The sequence below is a fragment of the Triturus cristatus genome, chromosome 11 (genome assembly GCF_964204655.1).
Source record: "Triturus cristatus chromosome 11, aTriCri1.1, whole genome shotgun sequence".
NCBI classification, from domain to species: Eukaryota; Metazoa; Chordata; class Amphibia; order Caudata; family Salamandridae; genus Triturus; species Triturus cristatus.
Genome location: NC_140594.1, coordinates 51645591 through 51659783, shown reverse-complemented (window position 1 = coordinate 51659783; position 14193 = coordinate 51645591). Strand labels below are relative to the sequence as shown.

Sequence of the window (14193 nt, the reverse complement as noted above, 5' to 3'; positions counted from 1 at the left end):
TGCAGGTTCCCTGAACTCCACGGTGGACGAACTCAGCTGCCGGTGCATGATGGATCACGAATGGCGCCTTCACTCGGAGGTAGTGCAAGGTCTCTTTCAGCAGTGGGGAGAGCCTTGGTTAGATCTATTCATCACCGAAGAGAACGCACAATATCAGCAGCTCTGCGTGTTGGAGTTTACAAGGCGGCACTCGCTCGGCGACGCCTTTCATCGCAAGTGAAATTGCGGCCTCCTGTATGCCTTTCCACCTGTACCACATCTATCCAGAGTGCTGAAGAAGATCAATTGCAACCGGGCCCAAGTCACTTTTGTGGCTCTGGACTGGGCACGAAGAGTCTGGTACCCCGTGCTCTTGAGCATGGCCATCGATCCTCCAATCAGACTGCCTCTTTGGGAGGATCTTCTGTCGCAGCAGCAGGGGACGGTTCTCCACCCGAACCTGTCAAGCCTCCACCTCCTTGCGTGGAGATTGAGCGGCGACAGTTGACAGCTTTCGACCTTCCTCCCGAAGTCTGTAACATCATCTTGGCAGCCAGGCGTCCTTCCACTAAGATGGTATATGCTTGTAGATGGAACGTATTTGTGGCATGGTGCACAGCAAAGGCTGTGGATCCCCTTTCTGCCCCCCTTTCAGAGGTTCTCTCCTTCATTCTTTCTTTGACCCAGCAGGGCTCTGCTCTGGGCACTCTTACAGGCTTTCTTTCGCCCATTTCAGCCTTTCCTCGCCTTCCTGATCAGCCTTCACTTTTCAAGTCCCCCATTGTAAGCAGATTTCCGAGAGGCAGTACTCATCTTTTTCTTCCTTCTCCTTTCGTAATGCCCCAGTGAGACTTGAATCTTGTATTTACTTACCTTATGTGTGTTCCCTTTGAGCCACTACATAATTGTCCTCTAAGTCGTCTTTCTTTTAAGACTGCTTTCCTGATTGACATCACCTCTGCTTGCAGGGTGAGTGAGCTTCAGGCTCTGTCTTCCAGGCCTCCCTTTCTTACTGTTGATCCGGACAAAGTGGTCCTTTGCACTAGGCCCTCTTTTCTGCCAAAGTGGTTACCTCTTTCCACATAGGTCACACCAACACATTGCCCACCTTCTTCCTGCCTCCACACCCTTCCAAAGAGGAGGAGAGACTCCACTGCCTGGACCCACAACGTGCGCTGTCCTTCTACCTTGACCGCACTAAAGACTTTTGGGTGGACGATCAATTCTTCGTGGGTTATGTGGGCTCCGCCACCAAGAAAGTTCGAGCAGTGCACAAACATACCATCTCTCGATGGGTTGTCCTATGCATCACGATCTATTATTCTTTAGGAACCTCCAGTAGGGCTACGCGCCCGCTCTACCTGGGCGACGGCAGCCACTACTGCTTTGGGACGATGAGTTCCATTGGTTTACATCTGACAGGCAGCCACATGGGCATCCCTGCGCACTTTCACGAATCATTACTGCCTTGGCAGCCAAGTCTGGAGAAATGGCTTTTTAGGCCATTCTGTTCTCCAGGACTTCCTGGTGTGAACTTGGTTCGCAGACCCGCCTCCGGTGTTGGCATTGCTGGGATATCTATTCTAAGGTAAGGAATCTATAACTACAGTCTCTTTCAGATGAACAAGTTACTTACCTTCAGCAGCGAGACATTAGTAGTTATAGATTCCTTACCACCCCACACATCCTCCCCATTCTGTGAACTGACTTTTAGGGAAAGGGACTCCATAACAGGGCCCAAGCTTTGTCCACCAGTGGCCAGTCTCTTGCATGGCTCTGCGCTTCAGGCACGGAAAGTCGTGTCAGAACTGACGTCAGCGTGCAGGGGTGGCGTCTAAGTAGACACGGTGATGTCATCCCGGCGACCACGACGCCGACGACCGACCCGGAGTCGACAAACGCCACGTACTGACGCGCAGGAAAACTGCTACAGAAAAAATTCTCAGGATCCAGTCTGACGCATGGGGGTAATTCTGAGGTAAGGAATCTATAACTACTAATGTCTCTTACAGATACATCGTTACCAAAGGTTAGTAACTTGTTCTTTAATCGGTTAAGGTTACTGGACCTGCAGGTCTAGTAACTTTATTAATCTACTTGACCTACCTGTAATGTAATTTTTTTGATCCTATAAAATATTTTTTTCATCACAGAATTACAAAAATGAGTCTTAATAACTAGTGAAATATATATTTGAAATGTTTGGAAAAATTCACTTAACTATCTCAGTGTTGTGTAGATCTTGGGACCTAGAAACTCTGGAGCTGGAATTCCATTTTAATTTTTCATGTTCATAGCAAAACCCAGGATCAAAAGTGTTGCTTTTGTCTTCTTGGCCATATCCAGGGATCCCTGTCAATTTTTGTAAGATTTTAATTGGTAGTCTTTGTATTAGTCATGGTCATGTGTTTATATCTCATATGGGTTATGCATAGGCACTATGATAGTCTAATATATTTTGTTTTTGTATTGAAAAAAACGAAATAAGGGTATACCACACCAACTCATCTTAGGCCGCCACAGGAACCTTATCTTTCTTTAATTATGCACCCTCCAGAGGGTAAGGACTTCATCCCCCCACAACACCTTTGACCGGGAACTCAAAAACTGGCGCCTAAGTGTGTGAGGCATGCCCGGGTGAAGACGAGCCTGTCTGCACAGAGCTGGTATGGCCCACCCCTCTTGGACCTACCATCCCTTTGCCTGGACCCTGATTTTGGGATATAGCAGAGTTCAGCATATTTGTCTTCATCCATTGGTGGGACATCTTCAGGTAGGCTTCTATCTTAATTCCTGCTCTTTGTATTTAAATTAACTTAATATGGGAAAAAGGAAGGACAATATATCCAAAGGAGGTAAAGAATCTATTGTGCCAGCTACTTACAAGGTCGCTAACTACCTAACCACTATCATATGCACCATAAATTCTGAAATAGGCCTTGTTGATGAAAGAATTGATGCTGTTCAACGCATGAATCACCCACCTGTGTCCTGTGAATTGACAGAGCCACCTGCTATGAGTAGTGAAGGAGGTGAATGCCTAAGTGCAAGACGTCCTTTCATACATTGTCAACGGGGGGAGCTCTTAGAGAAGGTAAAGAGGTGGCTGTATTAAATGACACCCCCACATCTAGCTTCACACAGTGATATTTTAATTGACACTTCTGACAATCCCCATATTTCAGCAAGTTTGCCACCATTAAAAAGGAAAAGAAAAGAGGGGACACCTACAAAACCGAAAGTATAAGGGTGACCAAACAGTATCCCACAGCTGTTTTGCCTATAAAAGCTATAATGTAGTGACACAAACTGGAAGGGAGGATTCAGGTGACATAAGGGTAGATTTATTGGATCACAGTAATAGCATGTGCAAGTCTGTTGAGGCAGTCTTGAAAGATTTTCATAAGAAGGTCCAAGTATATTTTAGTTTGTTGGTAGACAACATTCACCAACTAATTTATAAACATCAGTCTTGTCCATTTATTTCTGACCCTAATAGTGTCCACAGAGAGAAAATTCCCAAAAGTGCACTGCTTGGAACAGCTGTTTATTCGTAATCCTCTTTGAACAGCTATACCAGGTTCTTCTCTGATAAAGACAGTCCTCCTATCCAGCCAAACACAAGGAACGTGAGGTAGGTCTGCGACAATATTGGCATTCAATTGCAACGTCCCCCAGAATGTACACCATATGTCATTGTTTTAGAGGCACTACCACCTCTGATATTTAACTAGAAAGAAGATTGGCAGGACCTCAAGCATAAAATAGCACATTGGTTGGAGAGAAATGCTGGCTGGCACAGTTAAAGGGTTGGCTGGGTAGGTCATGAACCAAAACATTCTTCTGGTGATTGTGGTCATTAATTTTAAACATCCAACATTGGTACTGTAACTTTTAACAAGTTTGGACTATTGGCCAAATCTCCTTGGCGAATTCAGGCGCACCCTTTCACTTTTCAACATCCTAATCACCCTCCTTTTGCGCACTCTCCAGGTAGGTGAAATATTCAGCGTGGTTTTAATCGCGAGCTAAAAAATTGATTTGCCCCCTTGACACCACACAAGATATTGAGTGACTGCAAAGTCCTGGAGGTCTTAATTTCCCTCAAGTGGTTTCTTTAACTGCGGACCAAACTTTATCTAGTCAAGGTTATTTTGCCCATCCCAAAAAATTGCACAACCAACCTTAACCCCTTCCCTGCAGAGGTAATTCCCCCACGGTCCGGGAGTGGGTGGGCTGCGGCGCCGCTGTGCTCGTGACTAGCTCAGCTCGTCATGACTCACAGTGGAGCTGAGCTCGTCACGACCCCGCGGCCGTTATGACAAGCTCAGCTCGTCATGAGCACAGCTCCACTGTGACTCATGATGAGCTGAGCTCATCATGAGCACGGAAGGGGTTAAGGGACTCAAACTCCTATCTTGGAACCTAGCCGGTGTCTGTACCCAATTGTACAAAATACTGAAGAATGGAAGGCTTAAATTGATCACAGCCACTGGTCATTACTGGGCTGCAACCAATCCATCGTTATTTGGCACTCTGCCACCTCAGTTTGTACCCAGCCGTATTCAAATCAATCTTGACCCTGTTCCAATGGGAACAGTCCAGCTGAAACTGCCAGGCTTATGGTTCGAAGTAACCTCCTATGCTTTGCATGAAATGAGGTATTGAAGTAGGTAGAATTGAAAGTGGGACATGTGATGCTACGCTGTTTGCTTAAGGTGTACTGCATTTGGCCTACCGCTGTAATGTTTATTACTGCTATGCTGGTCTTAATCAAGAACGTAAAGATCAAGTTGTAATTAACTATAACGTCAGTTCTCCAGCATTGGCATAATTCATAGATTCTTATGTGACCTTTCTTTCCTTCCCTTTCATGTGGCGCAGTTAATTGACGAGCCAGAAAAGGTGATAGTTGGAGTCTATGAGGGTAGTAGAGGCCACTCTCGAGCTGATTAGTCAATGTTTGCGTCAAATAATGATGTTGAGAGACTACTCGTAGTGAGTGGCTGTTTCATTGTTAAATAGTGTACAGGAAGCCTTTTTTCATAAGATAAGCCTCATGCCAGCCTTCCACTGTTCTCTATGAAAGAGTCAATGCTGGGGAAGGAAAAAAAGTTACTTAACTGTAAGTTCACTAGGATTGGCTTCTGTCATAGATTAGCATACGACCCAGTTACCTCCCCTTTCATAAGGTTCCAGTTAGTTGATTATTACACTTCAAGATCTAGAAGATAAGGGAGTTGGAGCTGGTTAAGGGTTAATCTCAACGGATTCAAGAAACCAGTTGCTTAATGTTTGCAAAACATAGCTTGTTGAAAGTTATTTGAATCATTTTTTATAAGGTTGATATGCTTGTTAATTTACATTGTAATCTGTTAATGTTTTGGTCTTTTACTAATCCTCTTGCAGGGATGTCCATAAGCAGTGCGTCATCGTCAAAGAGGAGTCTCTGCAGACCATCTTATCAGGTATGGCCTTATAATCATTGCATTAAATGAAGAAAGTGTTTTCAAGTTCTGTGCAGATGTGGATCATAAACAGTTGGAGGTTCTTGATAGCCAAGTTGATAATGTGGGCCATGCAGTATTCCTATAATACAGTGGTGCCCATGAAGTTGTAGGAGGCCACTGAACATATCCTAGCCTCTAAGCTATGATCAACAATAGACAGCGAAGTGTCCCAGTCACCTGCAGATCCCTACACTCCCAACACATGAAAACACCGCCTGCTAATAGCTTTTATCAAAAGTTGCATTGGTTAGGTCAAAGGACAAGTATGACACCCTCTTGCACCCAAAGGTTTTGCTTCTTGTCTTCCTGTACTGACTAGTATGAGGGTGGAGCTCAACTGGGTTTTTACTCAGCAACCTTAGTCCTGGTCTGCGGAATCCTTCCCATAAAATAAGCAAGAGCTGTTTTATGCAATTTGCTGGTCTGGTTTGGTGTTCACTGCTGATTAATGCATTGGGTATTGCCCTGCTGATTAGATGGTTTTGTGTACACACTTGATTTCTCTATTAGAGAAAGATTGGTAAAATATAATATGTCTGCTGTGTTTGTGGTTATCAGCTAGTACAATTTGATTCCTAGAAAGTGATTTTTTTATCCTGGTTTTGAAACGCACAATGTTGTCTACAAAGCAGCCATCCATTTTACATTGCTGCTACTCCTGGACACTTTGCAGATGCTGAGGTTAGCCCTGTGGCACCCAGCAGCATCTCACTCTGATATGAGCCAGCCACTGGATCTCTTGTGCAGAACAAAAAGAATTACCCAGAATAGAACATTGAATCTGCTCGTTACTCTCCACCTCCAAACATTAGAAAAATTCCAAATACAGCAAAATTCAAGAGGGAGGCGAAGGTCTTCCTAATGAGCAAGTTCCTTCCTTAGGCAAGATTGCTCATCACCAACACCTGATATAGTTGTTACCAACACAGAACAACAACGTATGTAGAGATAAGGTCACCAGTTAGCTGAGAATAGGCATTAACGGTACAGTACTTTTCGGGACTTGTTTTGATGTAGAAAGTCACGATAAAAGACACTTCGGAACCATTAGTATAGGAATACTGTTATACCTTGTACACTAGTCAGTTTCAAAAATTGTTATTTGAACACGAGAAGATAGACATGTGCAGGAATTTCAGATTGATAAGACACTGCTGCTTTCAAGTTATATATCAAAACTGTATATAGATGTTATTGCTGCTTTACTAGATGTTCGCAATCCTACCTATGTAACTGTGAAGCACTCTGATTCCCAAGGGTCATGTTCTCGCTATATCAAAACTCTATAAATAAAAATAAATAAATAAAAATAAAAATACTGGACCTGTTGCAGCTCTTGGACAATACTTAGTGACCACCTTTAACGCTACAAAATCTGGGGGTCCCCAGAGCCGCAGGGGTTGGATTTCTAAACCTCGATACAAGGGCTTAGTTCCATTCATCAACAATGAATTAGATAGCCATTTGGAGCGCAGCCCTGACACTAGCTTGCTGAGCAGTCCTGCACAGGAAGTATTTCATGTTCCGATCAGTCCCTTTAAATAAGTTAAGGGACACATTGGCAATCCAAACAATTTTTCCTTAATGAATAACACACTCAAATACAGCTCTAAAAACAGGGAATATAGTTATAAACAAGCATTGGCATAGCCAATTGTATTGGGACCTTATAAGTGTTTAGCCATACAGTACATTATCCTGATTACTAGGCCTTGAAAGTTATGACGATGCTGTTGTGGAAGTTTCATAGTGCTGCTGCTTGTCTGGTATCATTATCCCTAAGCACATTGAGCATGACTTGGAGTTTGGTGGTAATGCTAATTTCTCCACTGTCTGAAAGAAAGGGTAAACACAGATAAGAAGGTCTGAACCCATTAGATAAAATTCTGTCACAAGTCATTTCTGTTCGCCAATCTGGTCGTACACAGTTAAGATACCATAAGAAACTGAAAGTTATGCTTGACCAGTAGTCTGTATCAAATTGTTGTTAACCGAAATATGTGGAGCTAGCATACAGCAATTAAAAATACAATCATATGGGCTGGGACGGAAAAATAACACAGGCTATGCCGCTGTGGGACATGCCTAGGCTGGGTAGTCTGCGTAATACCAGAGGTTTTCAACAGTGGGACCTGATAGGGATCTCGCGTGTGGGGGACCTCTGGAGGAAGGGAGGGGTGATAACATTCGAGCAGCTGCAGACTGAGTATGACATGGACGCTGCCGAAAGATTCCGATGCATCCAGGTCCGACATGCGCTTATGGCACTGATCGCGCTGGGTACAAAGTTGGCGGAGGCATCGCCCTTGGAGGACAGACTCCTCACGGACCACCTCACTAAGCGAGCCATATCTCAGACGTACCGCAAGATCATAAACAATCAGCCAGATCCTTTGGTGGCCCTAAAAGCGAGGTGGGAGGAAGAGCTCGGTGACTTTGACGAGACGGAGTGGCAGGAGGGCATAGCCTCCCCTAGGGAGGTAGCGATACCATCCACATTCAAACTCATACAGCTCAAAATTCTACACCGCACATATTACACACGGACTCTCCTCTATAAGCTCAACCAGACTGACACTCCCCTCTGTCTTCGGCGATGCGGGAAGGATGGGACCCTCTTTCATACCCTGTGGACGTGCCCCGTAGTTAGCCAATACTGGAGGGCGGTCATGCGTACACTATCGCAGGCGACACACATCACGCAGCTTCCGGAACCCAGGCGGTGTCTCCTCAATATATGGGAACCCACCGACCTCAACCGCGCAACGCAAACGTGGGCAACAATAGGCATGCTGGTGGCGAAACGAAACATAGCGCAGAAGTGGGGGTCCAGTCAGTCCCCTACCCTCCCCCAGTGATGTAGGGACATGGACTCCATCATGGTTTCTGAAAAGGCAGTGTATCTACATAGGGGGTGCCCCAAGAAATGGACACAGATATGGGGGAAATGGAACAGTTACCGAGGAGACATCTGCGAGCCCCCGAGGGAGAACTCTGATCAAGAGCTTAGTGATTAGGCATTCTGAGGGACAGACGGAGGGGTGGGCGGGTGCAGCTGAGCTCTTAGCCAGCGTAATCCTACATGTGTTTGCTCTACAGTACCTGATTGTTGGACAGGCCACATGAAGGGCTTGCTCCCTCCCCGCATGACAGGGCCCAAGCCCCGGCCCTCCAGGTGTTACCCACAGAAACAACCCGCACCCCGTCTCCAGACGGAGCTCCTGCCCCCGGACATCTATGTATCATGGGGCCGAACCACTACCGGCTCCCCAGGCCGGACCAGCCGCCATCTTGGACACGGCACCACGAGGCCGCGTGGCCTCAGCTCGACCCTAACCCTGGGCCTGGCCAGGCCCCGACATCCCGGCACCACCATCCACCCAGGAGGTGAACGGACCACTTGGCAGGTCGATGGGAGAAAGAAGTGTCGATGGCTCTCCCCCGCCAGGTGCCGATCGCCCTCCAGCTCCCCCGGGCGCTGGCTCCACCCCCCTGCTGGGTGTCTGGACTCCCTCATCCCGGACCTCCCGACCTCCAAGTGCGAGGGTCCGGACATCAAAGGGCGCCAGACCTATAACTAGGGCAGCTCCAGAGCAGGAAGGCAGTTGTATCCTGGAGTCGAGAGACACCGAGAAGAACTCAGCCTTGACGGACTACCGGCGCTGCCGTAGCCCTGCCTTGTGAACTATCGTCCTGCCTGCTGGCGCTGCCGCGGCCTTCTGCATCCTCCATCCTCGTCGGGACCTGCTGGCGCTGCCGCGGACCGTTGTAACTACTACCTTCATCGGGACCTACTGGCGCTGCCGCGGACCGTGTAACGACCACCTTCACCGGGACCTGCTGGCGCTGCCGCGGACCGTGTAACGACCACCTTCATCGGGACCTGCTGGCGCTGCCGCGGACCGTGTAACGACCACCTTCACCGGGACCTGCTGCCGCGGCCCGTCCAGGCTAGAACACCGAGCTCGAGGATTGTGAGCTATCCATCATCACATCTACCAGATTGGTAACCAGACTGTCCCGCTACCCCCTTTCCCAAACCAAGAGACTAGAATCGAGGGGACCCCTGAGTCCAGACCTCCTTGTACCATTCCATCGTACCTTAAGAAATCGCTTATAAAGAACGTTAAATCCTATCCTTGTGTGGTGTACATCTGTGGGGGGGAAGTTACTCATCTGTACGATCACTGGAGACGGCTCTCCCCGGAGACCTCTCCCCTTGTCCTCGGCCGACCCTCCCGGTCCGTCTAACATTGGTGGCAGCGGTGGGATCCGAATCAACGCGTAATCGTACAGATAGTAGCTCACCCCACGACAAAACCACAATGTCAACCAAAGAGAGCGGATCCACCGAGAAATTCCAGATGGATAAATTGGAAGAGTACAGCCATCGTGAATTGAAACAATTCTGCATGGAACTAGGCATTGCTACCACCGGCCTGAGTACCAAAGACGATTTCAAGCACGCCATTGAGTCGTGGGCAGAAACCGGGGTCGCCAGATCCCCAGACCGAAACAGTGCAGCATCAGAGAGGAACGCCACGGCTCCCGAGGAGCGAGGAACGGGCCTCTCGCAGGAAGAGATCCAAGAAAGAGAAAAAAACAGACTACATGAGTTAGAAATGGCACGGCTCAAAATGGACGGTGAACTAAAATTAGCCGAGCAAAAACTGAACCTAGAACATCTGCGGCTCCGAGAAGAACGGGAAGAAAAACAGAGGCAGAGAGAGCTCGAAGAAAAGAGATTAGCATACGAACACAAGCGCAAACTGGCAGAAATAGAACTACGGAAGCAGAACAAAGAACCGGAGGTGCCCGAGCGACCGCGCAACCCGGGAGCGACAGAAAAGAAAGTCCACATCCCCAAGGATGTCGTTCGAGAGTATGTCCGAGAGGACGACATACAACAGTGGTTCAAGGCCTACGAGATCGCCATGACCTCCCACCGGATCGATCGAAGTGACTGGGGAGCCGGCCTATGGGGGAGGTTCGTCAACGAAGGCCGCGATGCCCTGCTACAGCTCCCAGACCATCAGATGTCATCCTATGACCACATGAAGGCTGCCCTCCTCACCCGATATAGGCTCACATCCGAAATGTACCGCCAGAGGTTTCGGGACTGCACCCGGATCCCGGGTACAACTTGGGTGGAATATGTCAACTATTTCAGCCGAGCCTTCGAGGGTTGGATCAAGGGAAGCCACGTAACGACCTACGAGCAACTTTTTAATCTCATGGTGTGGGAGCACCTCACTAACAACTGCTTCGTCGAGCTCAGGCAGCACCTCCTCGACAGTAAATTGACTGACCCACGGCAACTCGCCGCCGAAGCTGACGGGTGGGAAAGCACCCGAGTGAGCCGGAGAGGGCCACACGAGCAGAACCGGAACAACCAAGGTCAGCACCGTCCCCGAGGAGGAGGAGGAGGCCAGGGGCGAGGGAGAGACACCGTCCCGGCCGCTCCCGCTGCCAGCACCCCGCCCCCGGCCAGCCGGGGCAACCCCCCGATGCGCCCGGGGTTCCGAGCCAACGTCACGTGTCACCGATGCCAGCGAGTCGGCCACTACGCAAACGTGGGCAACAATAGGCATGCTGGTGGCGAAACGAAACATAGCGCAGAAGTGGGGGTCCAGTCAGTCCCCTACCCTCCCCCAGTGATGTAGGGACATGGACTCCATCATGGTTTCTGAAAAGGCAGTGTATCTACATAGGGGGTGCCCCAAGAAATGGACACAGATATGGGGGAAATGGAACAGTTACCGAGGAGACATCTGCGAGCCCCCGAGGGAGAACTCTGATCAAGAGCTTAGTGATTAGGCATTCTGAGGGACAGACGGAGGGGTGGGCGGGTGCAGCTGAGCTCTTAGCCAGCGTAATCCTACATGTGTTTGCTCTACAGTACCTGATAATGTTTGTGCTGTCGTTTTTGATGTGTAATAACACTACAGTTACGGAGGTACTGTTTCTCGAGGTATGCAATGTCACATATTTTACTGTATGTTCTGAGAAAACCAATAAAAAGTTTTTACAACAAAAAAAATACAATCATAACTCCCCTATCATGTTTACAAAATTGTACAAAATAAGTAAATTTGCAAAACACAAATGTACAGTGATACAATTCAATAACCTGCTACCATTCTCCCCTCCCCTAGTGTAGTAGTGCGAAACGCATATTTCCAATAAATGCATCAACACCCATGTCTACATGCAGGACTGATGTCCTATTAAAGTAATATCAAGCAACTGTCTAAGATCCAACCAAAAAGGGAATGTAAAACTGCCCACAATGGCATAAACTGTGGATTTTTTTCACAGAACAAGAAGCAGGGGTTGGGTGTGTACCATTGGCTTTCAGTATAAAGCAATTTTTACACAGTTGAAATACTGGTGTTGTTTTAATTTTAGAAATAAAACTGCTGGTTTGCTGAAATATGCTTAATTCCTGTGCAACATTAATGTACATAATGGTAATGTATATATCGGCGAATAATAACACTGTCATTGATTAATGGCCAGTCAAGATAATTACATAGCCATTCAAGCTAAATAACTGAACAAAACTATCATCGGCACATGACTGGTGGGAGGGCACAGTGACCTCTGTACGGGGACAGCTCTGGAGACTGAAAAAGGAGCTGAGAAAAAGGTGGTACAACTTCAATTATAAAACTTGCACAAGAATTCACGGAATGCACGCAGCCCCCTTAGAATCAGCTCTTCCACAGTTGAACAGCAACAAAAACTAACCACAGAGGCATTGTGTCCTCATGCCCAGCCATGCTGCGTGCTTCGCGATCACCCTCTGAGCTTGCATGAAGTGACAGTCGATACACAAACACGGAATGGTAAAAGGCTTTCACAGTGGATCACTAGCGCCACGCGGGCTGAAAGCGAGAAATAGCCGAATAAGTAGGAGGGAAAAGGAGGCATCTGCAGCACAAGGAGACGTAGTGAGCGGCCGTACCGGCGGAGCTGGCGAGAGCATGGAGAGGAGAGCGCGTAGCACCAGAAAAGAGCAGAGGAATGGCGGCAGGTGTGAATCCGGTGCTGGGCAAGTTCCTGAGTAGAAAGTAAAATAGAAAACAGCAGAAGCCGACAAGTCATGTGGCCATGCTCCAGGAGAGTGAACGAGTTGCAAAAAGGCAGGTCTGGAAAGACAAATTACCCACTGGCAAGCTAGAAATTTTAAAGGACAAGTAGTTAGACAAATGAAAAGTGATGGCCGGAGTTCAAGCCTACAAAGTGCATACAACAGATAATCCTGACAGCACAACCGCTGTCTAGGCTCGACCTAAAAATGTGTTTGAAAATCCTCATTCTAGTGCATAGCATATGTATGATAACCACACAGAATGTGAAAATAAAAGCAGTCAACCAAGTAACTGTCAGCAAACAACAAAATAAGTGTTTCTAACATTGTTAGCAAATTACAGACATCCTGACACCATAAAGCTATTTATAAGCGCTATGCTAAATCTTAGCTAAAGCACAACCTGCCTTGTGAGTTTCTTAGGACTGATAGCACAGTATACCTTTGAATACGTGGCTGCAACCTTTTGTTAACACACACAGAATATAGGGTAGCAGTGTAAACTAAGAAGAAAAGGCTACAATAGGGGGAAGGACGAAAACCCTCACTCACCAAGGGTGACATGCTTCATCATTGGGTTCCTCCAACACACCGGGACCGCAAGGTACCCAGTGTGGGCTACAACTTACCCAAAAGGGAAGGAGCAGGAGTGTGGTATACAAAGCATGTGTGTTTTCAATGCCTCCAGGGAGTAATGAGGGACAGGGTGCTCGAAATGGGAAAGTGTATTAAAACTAGCTTGGTAGGGGCAACAACTTTATTCTTCCATTCTACGGGCTGGTGGATAAAAACATTGTGATATAGGGTTATGGATGTATACCCTATCGCGTGGTCAACATGTTTCTCCCTCGATGACAATTAAGTTCAAGGCATTCATCAGGACCAGTGTCTTATTCACTCTGCTGGCATATAGTGCAAAAAATAAATGAAGTGCAAAACTACAATGAAATAATCAGGCCTCAATACTTGACCATCAATCCGTTGTAATATCAGTCAGTATGATAGGTCAGAGGGCTCTGTAAGGAAATAATACAAACAACATATCAAAACGTAATAACACATCACCAATGTGCACCATCACCCTTCATTCTGATAAAATGCCTTATAAGACAAAATTAAAGATCTTACCTAAGATCAATGTGTATAATCTGACTCAATGTTGGACAGGCCATGTGAAGGGCTTGCTCCCTCCCCGCATGACAGGGCCCGAGCCCCGGCCCTCCAGGTGTTACCCACAGAAACAACCCGCACCCCGTCCCCAGACGGGACTCCTGCCCCCGGACCTCTCTGTATCATGGGGCCGAACCACTACCGGCTCCCTCGCCCGGCCCGGCCGCCATCTTGGACACTGCACCACGAGGCCGCGTGGCCTCAGCTCGACCCTAACCCTGGGCCTGGCCAGGCCCCGACATCCCGGCACCACCATCCACCCAGGAGGTGAACGGACCACTTGGCAGGTCGATGGGAGAAAGAAGTGTCGATGGCTCTCCCCCGCCAGGTGCCTATCGCCCCCCAGCTCCCCCGGGCGCTGGCTCCACCCCCCTGCTGGGTGTCTGGACTCCCTCATCCCGGACCTCCCGACCTCCAAGTGCGAGGGTCCGGACATCAAAG

General features: G+C 47.8%; 1 protein-coding gene across 1 annotated transcript in view; it reads left to right on the top strand.

The window, feature by feature from the left end:
- HIRA (histone cell cycle regulator) overlaps positions 1-14193 on the top strand; it is a 424028-nt gene that overhangs the window by 360339 nt on the left and 49496 nt on the right. The window contains exon 20 of the mRNA XM_085632815.1: positions 5389-5447. Within this exon, the coding sequence (XP_085488941.1) occupies positions 5389-5447 (59 nt within the window). The remainder of the gene's footprint in view (positions 1-5388; positions 5448-14193) is intronic.